General features: G+C 43.1%; 1 protein-coding gene across 2 annotated transcripts in view; it reads right to left on the bottom strand.

Annotated features, from left to right (window-relative positions):
- Positions 1-18521, bottom strand: part of CALN1 (calneuron 1) — a 583103-nt gene that overhangs the window by 282351 nt on the left and 282231 nt on the right. For both annotated transcript variants that reach the window (XM_081053080.1, XM_081053081.1), the window contains one exon: positions 128-271. In XM_081053080.1, the coding sequence (XP_080909206.1) occupies positions 128-271 (144 nt within the window). The remainder of the gene's footprint in view (positions 1-127; positions 272-18521) is intronic.

Genomic DNA, 18521 nt, shown 5'->3' with positions numbered 1-18521 from the left:
CTACTCCTCAAATGTTAACAAAGGCATGACCCCGAGTCTTTTGACTCCACAAGCGAGTCCCTCTAAATCGGAAGCCTCGCTGACGAGCCAGGCTCGTCTCGGGGAGACGCCGCACAGCTGGGCTCACCGTCCATGTCCAGGCGCTGCATGATGATGGCCAGCTCCACCTCGCTCGGCATGTACCCCAGAGAGCGCATGGCCATCCCCAGCTCCTGCTTTGAGATGAAGCCATTCCCGTCTCGGTCCAGAACCCGGAAGGCCTCTCGGATTTCTACAAGCAGAAAGCAGAAAAAGTCCAACGGTCACACGGCTTAGTCCAGTGCATTGACATCACTGGTGACTGTTTACGGAAAACTCCTCACTGCTTTACAAATAGTGATATGTCAAAACCCTTTAATTCAATAGAAGAGTGGCCAAGAGGGGAACAAAAAAAAAAGGAAGTAAGAAAAGAAAGAAAAGGCAAAAAAAGGAAGAAAAGACAGGTGAGGAGAAAAAAGGGGAGAGGAGGAGAGCGGGTAGAAAAAGAGCTTGGGAAGGAGAAGGTGACTGGCCCTGAGCATCCTAAAACACTGCAGTAGGCCCACAAATACACAGTGGCCCCAGCAGAGAGTCGTGTGAACCATGGACACTTCCGAAGCAGTGATGAGGATTAGGTCTCATGTATGAGAAGAAAGTTACCGCTTACCTTTGGCCATTAAAAGGAAAGGAGAATGTGATTCCTGTACAGACTTCTATTTCAGCTCTCTGCTGCTGCAGGAGCTGTGCAGGAAGCTTTTTCCAGCCCATTGTAGGATAGGACTTAAGTGTCCTGCTGTTTTTATTTCATTCCTCTAATTTACAGTTGTTTTATGACTATAAACAACCTCGGATCGATAAGAGTGTCATAAAAGCCCAAAAGATCTCCTTAATCACATTCTCTGTGGCTGGCAGAGAATTTGACTCTGCTATCAATAAAGCCATTTTACTCGGCAAGTGATCTGCCATCCTCTTACCCCAGCCACACTTGCTCTGCATTCACCCAGAGTCGCTCCCTTCAGAGTCCCTGTGGCATGTTAGTTCTGGGTTAGCTGAGCATTTCCGAATACATCACGCCCTTTGAGGCATGGCATGGTAAACTTGAGACCACAGTCTAAAGACGAGAGGTTCCTCAATCATACCTGAGCACCAGACATGGCCAGCTTTAATGTTTCATCAATAAACCTAGTAGAAGCCCAGGTGTGGCAGCTGCCAACATTCATCATGTCACTCAACAAGCACTGGTTGTGTGTACCTGAGGAGCACTGTGTTAGTACCACAGGGAAATAACCACCATCCCCTGGGCATCGTGCTTTTCCTCCAGACCCTACACTCCCATCAGGAAGGAAGCTCCATACAGAAATGGCAAGAACTCTTCACACTAATACAAGACACTTGGCCCTAATCCATTTAGTTACTGCTTCTCTAAGTATCTGACATGCTCCCATCAAATACTTTGAACCACACCCTTTCCCAAACAGGCTTTGCCGTCTCCTACTTCTATTAATTTTCTGTGGCTACTGTAACAAACCATCACAAACTTGCTGGCTTAAAACAACAGAAATTTATTCTTTCACAGTCTGGAGTCCAGAAATCTGAAATCAGTATCACTGGACCAGAATCAAAGTGTGGATAGGGACAGTGTAGGCTCTCAGGAGAATCTGTTCTGGCCTCTCCCAGTGTCCTATGGCTTGTGGCTGCATTGCTCCAGTCTCTGCCTCTGTGGTCACACTACCTCCCCCTCTTCTTCTGTGACCTCCTCCTGCCTACCTCGTACAAGGACACTTGTGCTTGCATTTAGGGACATCCCAGGATAATCTCCCCATCTCAAGATCTTTAACTTAATTACATCTGCAGACACTCTTTTTCTCAGGTAACATTTACAGGTTCCAGAACTGAGGACGTGAAACTTTTGAGGGCTATTTTCAGACTACTGCACTATCCTATCCATTTCTTTTCCCGGAAACACCCTGCCTTTCTCCTCACCTACCCAAATCAAATCAATCCTTCAAGTCCAAGTCAGGGGCCATGGATCCCACAAAGTCTTTGCTTACCATTGCCAAAGTCATCTCCCTTTGTGCCGGCCGTTCAACAGGTCATTCATTCTTCTCACATGACATCTAGCATGACCCATTTAGAACTAAAATGACGGGTGCAGAAACCATGGCCCCTCTTCATACACTTCATTCATCTTTGTTTGTTCCACCCACACTGAGAAGGAGGCACTAGACAGGCAGCTGTTCAGTGGATAGTGGGTCTTAATTAATAAGGATCATGGATTGGCAGCAAATTCATTATCAATACTAATTCAGAACACTGAATGCTTTCTGTGAATAAATGTGGGCTCCAGGAGACAGAAGACCAGCTCGTGAGCTGGGACCCTCGGCTCCTGGCCAGGCATATTAGCTCAAGTCGGCCGCCAAACCCTGAGGCCTCAGTTTGTTCATGTGCAAAATGAGTTGTTTAGCCGTGAGGATCCTTATGGTCCTTCCAGCCCTCCTTTCTGTGGATCCATGGACATCATTAAAGTGTTTAAGAGAAGAACAGGAAGCCTGTGTTCTCTTTCATACCCTATTAATCTGCTGTTCAAACACTCCTCTTTTTGTAATTGACGATACAGAAAAAAAGTTTAATCCAGTCCAAATTCTGAATCAAGAGGTTTGTCTGCATTTTTAGGCTTTCTCATCCACGAAACCCACCCAAGATTACCTACAACAGCCCTGTTTTCCTCCCAAGTGCCCGATGGGCTGTAAAGAACGTAGAGCCTATGCTCAGCTTGCGGTCATAGCACACAGCTCAAGGACACTGGGCAAGAGACCACGTTCTCACCTGGGCCCAGGTCCCCAGACACCGAGGGCAGGAGGATGCAGAGACTGGGTCTCCTGAGGTGGAGTCAGCCCACAAGAAAGCCAGTCCATCTCTCTCCTGCAACCTGGGGCAGGCTTCTCCCCCAGCCTCAAATTCCTCATCTGAAATATAGGTTGGGTTAGGTCTCTTTCCGGCCTCTATAGCAGTGTTTTACATGGGGCTGGCACATACCATGCAACAGTAGAAAATGTCAGATGATGGCAGGGGCCCCACCTGGGGTCACAGAAGAGGCCAGGACCCCATGTGGAGGGCCAGCAGCAGGCAGGGCCTTGCCCCATGTTCTCTGGACCACTCCTTTCCTAAGGCACCATTTTTACCTCCCATCCCTCTGCCTCAAGTTTGCACTCTCTGGGCTATTGCTATCACTCTGAGAGGGTGACGCCCTTCTGTTGACAGGGCCTGGCCTCCTTTTAGTGGTTCCCCTGCATGCTCTAAGATCTTACCAACAAATGAGCCTATATCCTCACACTGGACATTCCAGAGGGGCCTGGTTGGGTGCGTTTGAGAACATGGCCTGGAAATGAGGGCCTTGGCATGTGTGCCTGCTGAACCCCAGCCAACTGCCGGGGCTACTCCCAAAATTGCCTTACCCTGGGGCTACTGGATTTGTCAAGGCAGACCACAGGCAGGGATCAACCCCAGCATTGCCCTGCTGTGAACAGATGAGCTCCTTTGAGGCCTCAAACCCCCATGGCTTGCCCCATCAGCACTACAGAACCAGGCCAGCCCCGCCCCAGCCCAGGATAGGCCACGCAAGCACACATCAACTAAGTTCTGTTTTCTGTGGCCCCCAGGTAAGTGGTACAAAGCCATCCTTCTCTGTGTGCACAGAATATGTGCTCCTGGCTCCAAGGATAAAGCTCACTAACTTCCTTTTCTTTCAAAATAGCAAAGGCAAAAAGAAGAAAGAAAAAAATATGGCACGAAACTAGAAAACCATAATGGGAGCCTCTGGAGAGTTAGGGTGGAGAAAGCCCAGGCAAACGAGAAGCTTATTAGAAGGAAATGGGTCTTGCAGTCTGAAATGTGTGATGTGTGCCTCATTTTATTTTTAAGAGAAGAACAGGGGGAGAGAAATATGCCCATAAACTCAGCAGAGACGCGAGAGCAGGCCAGATCCGTCTGCCTCAGGCTATAGGCAGCCTGCTCTCAGTGCAAAGAGCCTCTGGCCACTTGCCCCATCCTTGGGAAGTGGGGGCCACAGAGCAAGTTTTCAGGAACAATCCAGTAATGTGTTGTGCTTTTCACTGGAATTTATCCCCTCTCTGGGCTACCACCTCTTGTGCTTCAGAGTTACATAAGTGTGCTGTGCTCTTGGTCTTTAATTCAGTTTCAGTCTCACACATCACACGCACGTCAGGAACCAGCATGGCAATTCCACCATCCCCAAGATGCCTTAGTGGACCCCAGAAGTAGTGTCTGCGATGGTGATCAGAGCCAGTCCAGCAGTCATTGCATGGAGTATGAAAGGAAATGTGATAAGACACATCTAACAAAGAAATCTACTCTCTGCATATGGACTCTCCCAGACCCAAGTCTGCATTCCCACAGGGATGTGTGTTTCTCCTCCTGGAGCGACTCTGATTTTCTGGAGACCAGCAAGGCCTGTGTGAGACGTGGTCCTCTCTAGAGCCCAAGGGTTTACTTCTCATTATGCCAGCAAGTCTATTTTCGTAAAGATAGCCACAGCCAACGCTGGCACCACCCGCATCCTAACGCAGCGCCCTCTGAGAATCAAGACTCAATTCCATAATGCCCCTTAGGCACATAGTGAATCCGGGCAATAACACGGGCAAGGGCACACCTTCCACACAGAACAGACACGTCAATCAGGCTGCACCAGACAAAACCCAGACTCCAGCCAGTCAATATTCATTGGTCAAGGGTCTGGCTTTGAAGGCTCAGCTAAATTCATAGTGCTAATTTGCAACCTCAGATTAGTAATGAAGAACAACAATTTTTCTCATCTCAGTTCCCATTACATGCAAAATCTGTTTATTCTGCACAGAAATGTATCTTTAAAAAGACTGCAGGCTTTAACCATAAAAAGCCATGGCTCTGTTAATGAACAAGAGGAATTCTGTTGGTATATGTTATTGAGATACTGCAAAACTGGAGGTAGGTGCAGTTCTGCAGGGCTAGTCCAGGTGACTGATAGATACCAACACAATACATCAGTATATATGTATGTATATACTTACAAGAAGCGGACTACAGCATTAGGAATAGAGACAGTGGAAATGTAATAGCTCTGTGCGATGTCAGAGGGGTAGTGGATGGGGGAGGGGGCTCACACAGTGTGAGGGATATAAACGATACACGTCTAAGTATTACTTTGTCTTGTGCACCTGAAACTAATAAAAAAAAATGGAAGGTACACACTTAAAGGTCATTTTTCAGAAGAAATAATAGGACAGGGACTGAGCCATGACAAAAGAGACTTAGAAGTCTTTCCACCTTTTCTATGAAAGACAACAGATGAGTATATAGAGAGATGATTAATAAGCCCTCATTTAATGAAGAGTTACTGTTTATTTTCTATGTGCCACAATAGAGCAGTAGCAAAATAAACTTTCTAGGTTGTGAGAAGCTCATATTCTAGTTGGAAAGATAGAGGTGACCAGATATTCATAACAGAGAATGAATGACAGGCGCAATAATTCAAGTCTGCACAAAATCCCATGGAAGACCCTCCCAGGATGAAAGACAGGACAGAGAGACAACTCTGTGAAAGGCTCACCCTCGCATCTTTGCAATCTTAAGGCCATGGAGAGAAGAGAAAGGAGGCAGAGTGCGAGAATGTGCCAAGATGGGCCTTTAACACACTGGCCGCACGGTAGGTGTAGAAACATTGCGAGATGAGGGTGAGGGGCACTAGGACGAGATGGCAAAGGATATTCCAAGCCATCTGAGCTTTACCCTACAGACCAGACTCGGCAAGTGGTGACCTGAAGACAAATAGGCCCACCACCTTTATTTAGAAATAAAGTTGGGAACACAACCGCTCCTTTACATATTGTCTGTCTGTGGTCCATTGCCTACTGCTTTTGTACTATACAAATGAAATTGAGAAATTATGACAAAGACCATTTGGTCCGCAGCGTAAATATTTACATTCTGGTCTTTCTAAGTAAAGTTTGTGAGCCCCACTGTAGGCCACAGGGAGCCCTCATTGGTTTCGAATTAAAATCAAAAAAATTTTCTAAGGGATCAGATTGATTTTTAAACTGAGGGCTCTGGCGTCAGGGTGACTAAGACTAGAATGACAAGAGATGAGAAGCAGAGCCCTTACCTGGAGGCTGTCACAGAGTCAAAGGGTAGATGAGGAGCCTGGAGCTAAGCAACATGGAGTTGGTGGAAAGGTCCCGAGTGGTCTGAGCTCAGTGAGGGCCCTGGTGTGCAGGGTCAGTGACAGGAGGATCTGAGGACAAGGCTGGGGTTTTGAGTGTGCCTCCTGGGGTGAAGAGTTCACTGAGAGTGTTCAGGAGGAAGCACAGGTTTTCAGGGAGGAAAAGGAAGCAGCCTCCTGGCTACACAGAGTACAGGGCCCTCAGACACACCCAGGAAGTCGATCTGGCGAGCACTTGGAAATACGAGGTCAGACAATTCAGTTCATTAACTCATCCTAGAAAAAGTGCTCCATACCTCATTGCTGAATATCACTACAGTCACCTTTGAAGTACCCCCCTTGGAAAGCTATGCACCAATGCCAGCGCCTAGTCCACCCTTCAAAGCAATTTTGGAACTCTTTTTCTGGAATGGCCCTCAGAGCTGTTGTCATATTATCCTTGAAGTCCTGAATGTCATCAAAATGTCTTCCTTTCAATATTTCCTTTATCTTTGCGTAAAGAAAGAAGTCATTGGGGGCCAGACCAGGTGAATAGGGAGGGTGTTCCAATACAGTTGTTTGTTTCCTGGCTAAAAACTCCCTCACAGACAGTGCCGTGTGAGCTGGTGCATTGTCGTGATGTGAGAGCCATGAATTGTTGGAGAAAAGTTCAGGTCGTCTAACTTTTTCATGCAGCCGTTTTAGCAGTTCCAAATAGTCAACTTGGTTAACTGTCCAGTTGGTACAAATTCATAATGAATAATCCCTCTCATATCAAAAAAGGTTAGCAATATCATTGCAACAAGTTCACAAAATTAAATTTTATACCATGTATGCAGCAGGCATTTGGAGAACATAGGAACAGGGTGACCATAACTGCATATAAGACGATGGTTCAGTCCCAGTGGGTTTTAGTGTGAATGAATTCCAATTTAATTATCACCAATCAGTCCACAAAAACAACTATTTGGTTCCAGTAGTTACTATGGAACACAGAAGAGAGAGCTCAGACAGCAGGGCCCTCAGGATGGATGTGCTGGGAGGACGCAAAATGCAGCAGGAACTAATGGTGCTGACAGGGAACAGGCCACATGGATGGGGGTCCGGCTGGTTTTTCTTGGTACACTTTTAAAAGGTTAAAGAATCCTCACTGATAGGTAACTTATGCTGTTTGAGGTGTGACTGTATCCATTTCAATAAATTGATTGGGCTTCTTTCAGGCTCAGATAGTAATGAATGCTACAGCTGGACACAAAAGAGCTATGTCAGAGGGGGTTTTAACACTGAGGGTACTTCCTGTGTATGTTTGTTTGGTTTTAATCAACTCTTGTTTCACAAAGAATTTTAGGAGGTTTAGGAATTAAAACTTACCTGAGTAAAAAAGAAAGAATGCAGAGGAGTTAGAGGGGAGAAGATGAAACAGGAAGCACTGGGAAAATGTACAAGGAGGAGATGAGAATTCAGAGAACCTAGAAGGATTGGCCTCAATGCAACTGAGCAGGCTTCCAGCAGGAGCAGGGCATGGGTGAGAGGAGAAACGGGCTGCGTTCAGGGTCTCCAGGCCCTTGACTGCAAGAGAGGGCCTTGCAGGGAGGTGCCTGCAGAAGGACAAGGCTGGCAATAGTAACCGTCCCTCCCTGAGAGCATAACTGCATCTGTGACTAAGGTTGGAATCCAGGCTCCAGCAGGGCTCTGGTAAGCAAACAGCCCCCACTCACCAGGAGTCACTGTTAACCTGGGAGCAGGGAAGAAGCAATATTAAAATGGTTCAAAGATCGTGATCAAGGCTGGTAGGTCAGGGATGCGATGCTCATACTGCGTGTCTCAGGTGTCCCCGCACTGCATGACTTTTCATTATCTCATGGCCTAAACGACAACTTGAATTAAAAAATAAAGCCAGCTCCATCCCTAGCTAGCGTTCAGAAGAAAAGCTTTGCAGCAACTTATTAGGTAGTGAAATTATACAGATAAAGACTCAGTATCCCAAGTCATGAAAAATAATCATTTCTTTCCTAAAATAGGGTGGCTTGAGGCAGTCGGAAAGCCAGGAGCATTTCTAAGGGTTTAGGAGCTAGAAGAGAATTTATCTGTCTCCAAATTTTATACCTCAACAGATTAAACTGAATGGATTTCAGCATGCCAGGTCAGTTCAAGCTGATGGAAAAACCCCCAAAAGGGAAAGAAGAGGCCAGGAGCACCCTGTGATCAACTGCATGCTCCCAGCAGGACTTAAAGGAAAATCATTAAATTAGGTTGGAATACGTGTAAGGGTGAGAATGGCTGCAGGGCCTCTATACAGAAAGTCAGCTGATGAGTAAAGGAAGAGAAGGAGGCGTCCAACAGGGCTGCAGTTCTCTTTGTCTCCAGGAGCTCTGGACCTGACCTCCAGGATGAGGACAGTCCCCTCAAAAGGCCAGAGGTAGACCTGCACTGGAATGCTACATTTTTTTCAGGTTACTGATTAATTTGTGCTTCTTCTGAAAAAATGCCCCCAAACTGTATAAAGAAAAAAAAAATCTGTACTTCATGGGTCAGTAATAACCATTGTTAATATACTAGGGCATTTAATTCCCAACTTTCTTACATGTAAATATTCTTAATTAAATTGGGGTCATGCACTCTCTATAGCTTTATATCAGTTTTTTTTTCATTCAACACATTATCATCTCAATCTTCCACATTGCTTACTAGACCTTAACACATCATTTTGGAAGGCTACATAGTATTTCATAATATGTCTACAGCCAAATTGAGTTCAACAAACTCTTAGTGTGGGTCATTTAGATCATTTCCAGTTTTAAATGACGCTGCAATGGGAACCTTTGTTCCCATGTGTCCCCGCACTGCATGACTTTTCATTATCTCATGGCCTAAATGACAACTTGAATTAAAAAATAAAGCCAGCTCCATGCCTAGCTAGCATTCAGAAGAAAAGCTTTGCAGCAAATTAGGTAGTGAAATTATACAGATAAAGACTCAGTATCCCAAGTCATGAAAAATAATCATTTCTTTCCTAAAATAAGGTGGCATGAGGCAGTAGGAAAGCTAGGGGCATTTCTAAATTTTGTTCCCATGTTTAAATGATGCAATGGGAACTTTTGTTCCCATTTTCATGTATTTTGATGATCATTTCCTTAAGATGATATCCTAGGAATGAACCACTGGGTCAAAGAACACTAACATTTTTAAGGCACTTAACACATATTGCCAAGTTGCCCGCTACTATGTACTTCTACTCTGAACACTTCTGACAGCAAATGTGTGTTTTTTACCACACCAACAAATTCTCCAACTCTGGATACCAATTGGGTATTCAGTGATTTAATCTAGTTCTGATACTAATTACTCAGAGTTAGTGCAGACCCTACAGGTTAAGTCCCACAAAACTGTCCTCCCTTCAGAAGCCAATCACAAGCCAAAGCCACATGTACTTCTCACCAACAGCTATAAAGTCAGGGCTTCTAACAACCCATCTTCAGATTCAATAATTTGCTAGAACAGCTCATAGAATTCAGGAAAGCTCTTCACTTACTAGTTCATTATAAAGGAACAGCCACATGGAAGAAATACATACAGCTGGGTATGGAGGGGGTGGTGCAAGGCTTCCATGCCCTCTCTGAGCACACCTCCCTCCCAGCACCTCACTCTGTTCACCAACCAAAAGCTCTCCAAACAGCATCACTTAGGGGTCTTATGCAGGTTCCATTACTTAAGTATGATTGATTAAATCATTGGCCATTGGTGACTGAACTCAATCTCGACCCCTGGAGGTCAAGGAATGGGGCTAACACCTCCAATACGCTAATCACTTATTGGTCTGTCTGGCAACCAGCCCACATCCTCAAGTTATCTGGGGACCCCAGTCACCATTTTAGAGGTTCCAAGGTTTTTAGGAGCTCTGTGCCAAGAATCAAGGAAGAAGATCAATATATATTTCCTACTATACCACAACATCACACCCTCCAAAAAGGCAGTGTCAGTTCTCACCATCCTCCATTTCACATCACTTTTATGCACAGAAATCCAGTCTCCATGAGATATGCCTTTCATCTAGCTACCGTGTTTCCCGAAAGTAAGACCTAGCCAGACAATCAGTTCTAATCCATCTTTTGGAGCAAAAATTAATATGAGACCCGGTATTATATTGTATATTATATTATATTATATTATATTATATTATATTATATTACATTATATTATAAAGACCAGGTTTTATATTATACTAAAATAAGACCGGGCCTTATATTAATTTTTGCTCTAAATCAACTCTTTTGCATTAGAGCTGATTGTCCAGCTAGGTCTTATTTTCAAGGAAACACGGTAGCACTTAGGCATTAGTTCCTGAAGTTCAAGGCCCAAATGATTACAAAGGGAGCCTTTGAGGAGAGGTAGACAATTCAGATTCTGCCTGAAAAAGACCTGCAGAATAATCATAGGACCATGAATGGACTCAGCCCAGACATGGCTGAGATGGTGCTGATGCACGGAGAGGGCGAGGGGACTCCCCTGACAGGGCAGAAGGAGGGGTGAGTGGAGAGAGACCCATACCCCTGACTCCAGGCCAGGGCTGCTTCCAAGGCAGGACCCTGATCAGTTTGTCTTAGAGGAGATGGACCATCTCCCGGGCTACAACAGATCAGACAGCATCATGGAGATAAGCCTGGGGTTTCTCCACAAAAGGAGCCATTTCTCTAACAGCAATAAGCACCTTCTCAGGGAAAACAAGGCCCATAGCCCAAGGCAGAAAGTAGGCCTCATATCATTTGGCACACAAGGCAATATACATGTATCTGCAAACAGCAAACTGAGTGGCATTTATCCGTGGTAATAATCAATACAATTAATTTTGCACTAAATCACACGGTCCATAGGCAGTAAATGTTATATCCTGAAGTTAGAGAACAATCGACATCTGAGAAAACAAAATCATTTTGCGGACTTAGCACTGATATGGAGGCTAGAAACCAAGATCCAATTTCTAAAAATAAACCCAAGGCAAACTGAATGGAGGGAAGGAGAGAACCTCTCAGGCCTGGCTCACACCCCTCCTTTTCCCAGGGTCTTGGGAATCCTCTTGATAAGCTAAGTTCTTCTTTGGATTATTCAATTCAACTCAATCCAACAAATATCTCTTGGGCACCTACTGTGTATCAGGCACCATTCTAGGTGGTAGGGGCCAGGTCCCAGGAGACAAAGGTACAACAGCAAACAAGACACCGAGCTGGAAAAGAAGGGGCCACACTGAGCCTGAAGTGGGAAGGAACTATGGGAGGCAGTGTGGTTGCTGGAACTCAGATTCTTTCTCTGGCTCTGGAAGAGTGTTATTACTTTAGAAACCACGTCTTTCCATGACCTTTGAAATCTCTTCTAGGCTGGAAATAGAAAAGAACTTCATAACGTAAGACCAACAACGAAATCCAAGAATACTTGAGTGGCTCTTTTTGTTTTTGTTTTTGAATGAGGAAGAAGATTATTTTTGAAGGCAATGCAGTTTTGGTTTGATTCTCCCAGTCCACGCTAAGGGAGAAGACCTGCATGCAGCCCAGTGCACAGGGCTCCAGAGAGCTGGGAAGGAGGCCAGAGGTCCATGGTGAGGCATACACAGGCCCACCTGAGTGACCCACCACTTGGTAAGGGGACCGCTCAGAATCCCAGCACCCAGCCCAGCCTTAAATGACACGTGGAGGAAGGCTAGACAGAAACAGCAAGAGAGCTCGTCATGGGCCCCTGCAGAGAAAAGCCCCACGGGAAATATCACATTTGGTCATTAAGATCGATGCCTTATAGCCACTCCCTTGCCAGGGAAAGCCAGGATAGCACACATCCTTTTTCTTCCAACTCACAGCGAGAAACGCACTACCCATCATGACAGATGCATAATGCAGCTGTGATATACCTGGGAGGGTTACATTAGGGCGAGCCACATAAAACTGCTTTTATGTAGGTTTAAAAAGTGGTCAACATCAGCAATTTCATCTGGTGCCAGCTACTGTGCATCTAGCATCAATTATGTGCTTAAGGTATACCAGGCACCGCTAGAAGCACTCTGTGTATTAGTTCCTCTACTCACCACAACCCACGCGGTAGGTTCTGTCATTAACCTCACCGAGGCCATGTGATGGTAGGTGTCAGGGCAGGGATCTGAACCCAGGCCTCTAGCCCCAGAATCAGCACTCCTAAACTTCATACTCCACCTCTTCAAACACACACTTCCTGAAACAATACACCCCCTTTCCATAAGTGGCACGCTGGTATTTTCTAGTTTATTTCTTTCTCTTCTTTTTTTTCCCCAGGGCAAATCACACTAGGCCAGGGTGATCTCACTACACAGAGAAGGTTCAGGACCCACATTTTGAGAAAACCCTGCCTTGCCTGAGTCATGGCTTCCCCAGAGTGTCCTCTAGCGCACTGATACTTTCTGGCACACACGCTTCTCCCCTTCTGGTTACCACTTGGGATTCCTCCCGGAGCGTGTCATCAGACACCCCAGGCATCTCTCTTATTGTTAACTATTAGGTGCAATATGGGTATTGTTTTTTAAATCACTTTTTGGTTCTATATTAAATAAAAGTTAAATGATATTATATCTTGAATTTGCTTTAAAATAATAGAGGGAAGAAGAGGGCTGGAAAATGGGGTATAGATACAACAAACTTAGTCACAAGTAGGATTGGGAGTTTCTGGAGAATCATAACAGTTATGGGTATTCATTACACTTTAATTTTTTATAATAAAACATTAGAAAGATCAGAATCAACTCAAATACCCATTAACAGAAAACTGGTTAAATAAATTATAGTATACTCAAACAATGAAGAGTATACAGTTGGAAAAAGGATAAGAATGTTCTTTATATCCCAATGTGGAATGACCTACAAGATGTATAGTTAAATGAGAAAAGCAAGATGCAGAAAGGTATGTGCACCAAATGCTACCACGTGTGTAAAAAGAAGAAAAACAGACTATAAAAACGTGCTTGTAAATGTATGGAGTTATCTCTGCATGGATATATAGGAAACAAGTAGCCAATATTCTCCTGGGGAAGAGAGGGAAGGAGGGAAAGGCATAGGGGGACATTTTCACTACATAGCCATTCCCCCTTATCTGTGGGGAATATATTCCAAGACCCCCAGTGGATGCTGAACCCTGTATATGCCATGATTTTTCTTATACATGTATGCCCATGATAAACTTAATTTATAAGAAGGAACAATAAGAGATTAACAAAAAATAATAAAATAGAACAATTATAACAATGTACTGTAATAAAAGTTATGTGACCTGTTGTGTCTCTCTCAAAATATCTTATTGTACTCTACTCACCCTTCTTGTCATGATGATGTGAGATGATACAATGTCTACATGATGAGATGAAGGGAGGTGAACGAGTAGCTATTGTGATGTAGCCTTGGGCTCCTAGATAGGTGACGAGCACAAGCTCTGCCATACCGCCACCGTCGATCTGATAACCGAGATTGCCACTAAGTGACTAACGGGCAAGGAGCATCTACAGTGTGCAGATGCTGAACAAAAAGATGGTTCATGTCCTGGGCAAGATGGCCAAGAAAACCACCCAGAACAGCACACAACTTAATATTTCGGAATTGTGCTTTTTTCTGGAATTTTTCATTTAATAATTTCAGACCACAATTAGCCACAGGTAACTGAAACTGTGGAAAATGAAATTGTGGATAAGGGGGACTACTGTATACACTTTTCTCCCTTTTGAAGTTTCTACCATTAACGTATTATATATTAAGTAAATAAATAAAATGTATGATTATAAAAATATACATTAAATCATTAACAGTGGTTATTGCTAAAGGGTAAGGTATGGGTGATTATTATTCTTTTCCAAATATCCTATAAGGAACATGTATCTCTTAAGTAATTTGGGGGGAAGATAGAAGGTTATATTTGAAAGGGCAAAAAAACGCAGGAAATGACTTAAAAAAGCTTGTCTCAACCATCAAACAGAAGGTGACCCACAGACTCCCCATTGCCTGACACTGCCACAACCCACTTCCTTCCAGCACTCTGAGCACCCATGGGTCACCAGGGACCAGGCTAGGGTAAGGATATGAATGCTGGACAAGATCTGGCTCTGCCCTGAAAGCACTCATTATGGGGCAAGTGGGGAGAGTGACAGAAACGCAAACAGGTAATCATAGCAGTATGTGGTAAGTGCTATAATACGCACAACTTAAGAAAACTGTAGGGGCGTGGTAAGGGGGGTCCTGGGAGGAAACTGTTTTTTCAGTAGAGAAATGCATAAGAGTCTTAAAGATGGCTGGTAATTGGATTCAGTTTAGTGTCAAGGATAAAATGGCTGACCCCATCTGTTAATTGGCCTCCCTTGGTGAATCAGCACGAAAATAGTTCCTAATCATTTGCATTGGTCCTCCAGTGCAAAGTTGAGCTAAATTTACTTATCACTCCTCTTCATGCCTTTAAACTTTGATCATATATCAGAACAACAATCTTGCTCCATTCCCAGACTCCTGCTACTATTCTAAGAGATTTTAACATCCTTAACCACTACTTCTCTAACAGCTTTTACCTCCACTCAACTCAAGAAACCCCCATGTGGCCAGATTCTGGTCTTTGTCCACACTCAACATTGCTCTAAAATCTTAAGCTCTAAAATTTCACTCTCATACCATGGCCTCATATGTTTCCAGCTGTCACTCCTATTGGCTGCTCTTTAAAGACTGTCTTTCTTCAGCATTTCTCCAGACCATCAGACCTCCATAGTCTTGCTTTCCCATTCAACCTAACTAGACAAGTTACAAGAAGCTCAATTCAATTATTGCTCTTTCCGACTTCCTTCCTAGCTTCCTGCAAGGCCTGTTCTCGCATCCCAAGCAGCCATTCCACTCCTATAGCCACACACAATCCTTTCCCACAGTCATTATGATTCTCCACAAACTCCCAATCCTACTTCCCAAATCCATCCCCAAACTCTCAATGAATAATGTCCTTCAACTGCTATTCAGAAAAAAAATAAGTTATCAGTCTAGAAGTTTTAATTTTTCACCCCTTACACTTATTTACTGCAAAATTCATTTTCATTTCCTCACTTTAGACAAAAGAGGTATCCCATTCCATTTGTATCAGACTCATTCAGTGGGATTCCAGATTCTCTCAACTTCATCCGTCTCCTATACCCTTGGCCACTTGCTTCGCTGTAGCTGTTGCCAGCATGGAGACTCATATCAGACTCCTACAGTGCCACTGACCCCAAGGCTGGAGTCTCTCATTTCCCTCATAGTTTCTAAACTTGAAAGAAGCCCCACACTGTGTATGCAATCTGACCTCCTCAGTGGTGGCCAAATGGGATAGACGGCACACTCCAGAAACCTAAAGGTATTAGCTTTCTAAAAATTCAATTTTGACCAATCGGAAAGAGAAGAAAGGAGACAGCTGGAAAATAAATTGCCTCTCTAGTCTACAATCCAAAGGACTGTCTCCAAACAGCATTCGCTGCAGCCTGTTTGGAGACATCCTGCATGGCTCAGACCTCCAGAAACAGCGGTCAGCCTAGCATTGCATCACTCGATGTTGCTCTCCTTCTCTCTCTCACTTTCTGTTCCCTCATGTTTGCTGCCCTCAGTTTGCACCCTTACCAAAGACATTAGCATTTAGACATTGCCTCAGGCTCTGCTTTCCAGCCAAACATGCCATGCATACTATGAATCCAATTACTTCCTTCCTGTCCAGAAACTCAATCTTAGTCATTCTCTCACTTCTATAGCATATCGTTTTGTAAATGTAGAAAAGCCTAGAGAATGATATAAATGAACCCCCTGTAAATCCACAAGCTGTATCAAATCTTAACATTTTGCCATTTTGATTTAGTTTTTTAGAAAAATAAAAAGAAATTAGACATCACAAATACAAATGAAACTCTTTAGATGTCTTTTTCCCTGCCCCCATTTCTTTCACTCCTCAGATAAATCACTATCTGTAATTTGGTATTTATCATTCCCATTCATGTTTTTAAAAATCTTTAGTTCTTATCATAAAATACCTCAACCATAAGAGTCTAGAAAAGAGAGTAATATAATAAACATGCATTAACCTAACCCAGCCTTATCAAGCCTGTATATTATACCATATTTACCTCAATCTTCTTTTAAAATGGCTTTATGGAAGTATAATTTACATACAACAAGCAAAAACTCCTTATATTAGGTTGGTGCAAAAGTAACTGCAGTTTAAAAGATTAAAAATAATTGCAAAACCTCAATTACTTTTGCACCAACCTAATAGATCACTATTCCTCTCCTTCCATCCCAACAGAAACCACTAGCATGATTTCGGTACTTATTGTTGCTTTGGACTTCTTCATCTTTATTCTGAATATATATGCATTCATGTTATGTGTGCCTGTGCGTGTATATATAATGGATATACACATCTACTCGTATATATACATCCATATTGATCCATATAACTAGTTTGTTTTAACTACAATACAAAAGTCCACCTCCAATTGATTGATACGTAGGTTGCTAATAATTTTTTATATGAAAGGAATACCCACAATGAGTATTTTTGCATCTTGTGTAGACAGTATCTCTCTCTCTAACAGCTGCACAGCACAAGTGGGTGCCCGGAGAAATATATACCCAATTATACTGGACTTGCTCCTGCTTTGTGTACCAGCTCTGTTTCTGATAACATTCTGTGTCCCTGCAAATGAAGCGAGAGCCCTCACCTGTGAGAGGGGTCTCTCCCAGACTATCTCAGCCACTTGGAAAGCTAAAGCATTAAGTACATTTGATGGACACTGTACAATTACTAAAAATAATGTTATAGACTCTTAATGACATGGAAAATGTTCATAATTTATTGTCAAGTGGCAAAATGAATTTCTAACATTTTGTGTTGTGTGATCATCAGTTTTAAGGAAGATATTATACCAAAAAGATCCAGGAACCAGCCTAAAGGGACTGACTATCGCTGACATCAAAATAAACAATGACAAGAAGAGATTATGATCTATTGAATAAAATGGGAATTGATGAGTCAATACACATTGAATGAATGAATGAATGAATGAATGAAGAAAAGAAAAGGCTCTTGCTTATAGCATAATGACAATAAATGTAGAAGGAAAGATGGACTAAAAAGCATCATTTGGTAACCACCATATTAATAATTGATTCAGGCAAGGTTTACAAGATACAAAAACCAAAGTATGAAAGTTTGACGAAGACTGGATATTTATATAGTATCAAAGTATTTCCCCCACAGACTGCAGATTAGTGCAGCCACTATGGAAAACAGTATGGAGGTATCTCAGGAATCTGAAAATGGAACTACCCTATGATCCAGTAATTCCACTCCTAGGCATCTACCCGGAGAAATCCAAAACTCCAATTCAAAAATCTGTATGCACTCCTATGTTTATTGCAGCACTTTACACAATAGCCAAGATATGGAAACAACCAAAATGCCCATCGGTAGATGACTGGATTAAGAAGCTGTGGTACATTTATACAATGGAGTATTACGCAGCCATAAAGAAGAAAGAAATCTTATCATTTGCAGCAACATGGATGGATCTAGAGAACATTATGTTAAGTGAAATAAGTCAGAAAGAGAAAGACAAGTACCATATGATCTCACTTATATATGGAATCTAAAGAAAAGACTATGTGAATGAACTAATCAGAGTCAGTTTGGGGGACGCAGAGAAAAAACCGAGAGTGGTTAGATGGGTGTGTGGGAGGGGGTTGGGGATAAGGGGAAAGGTGAAGGGATTTGGAAGCAGCTGGTAACCACAAGATGGCCTCAGGGTTTTTCTTTTGAAAATTAATTTGGGGAAGGTATTCTATAATGTTGTAAAGATTTTGTTGGGTATCCGATGGACATGCGTCATATTTGGGAGACCACCTCAGGGATACTGTGGATACCTGATCATGGCATTGTACATCAGAAGCTAAACATTAATGAATGCCAACTATAATTTTATATATATAATGTGATGGTTCAGTGTGAGGTCGGAGGGATAGTGGATGGGGGGAGGGGGGTTCACAGTATGAGGGATATAAATGATGAACGTCTAAGTATAACCTTGTTTTGTACACCTGAAACTAATAAATAAATTAATTAATAAAAAAAAAAAAAAAAAAAAAGTATTTCCCCCACAAAATACTTATTAATTATGATGGGGGAAAGTCACTCTACAGTGAGAAGCCTGCAGACTCTATTTTATTTCAGTGATCAAAGTTAATATCAAAGTAACGGAACAAATCACCGTTATGTGTCACCTGCAGATGTCATGAGGAGGACACATCATCAT

The sequence above is a fragment of the Rhinolophus hipposideros genome (assembly GCF_964194185.1).
Source record: "Rhinolophus hipposideros genome assembly, chromosome: 7".
In the NCBI taxonomy this organism is placed as follows: domain Eukaryota; kingdom Metazoa; phylum Chordata; class Mammalia; order Chiroptera; family Rhinolophidae; genus Rhinolophus; species Rhinolophus hipposideros.
Note: the sequence above shows the minus strand (reverse complement) of the source record. Positions and strands in the feature narration are given on the sequence as shown.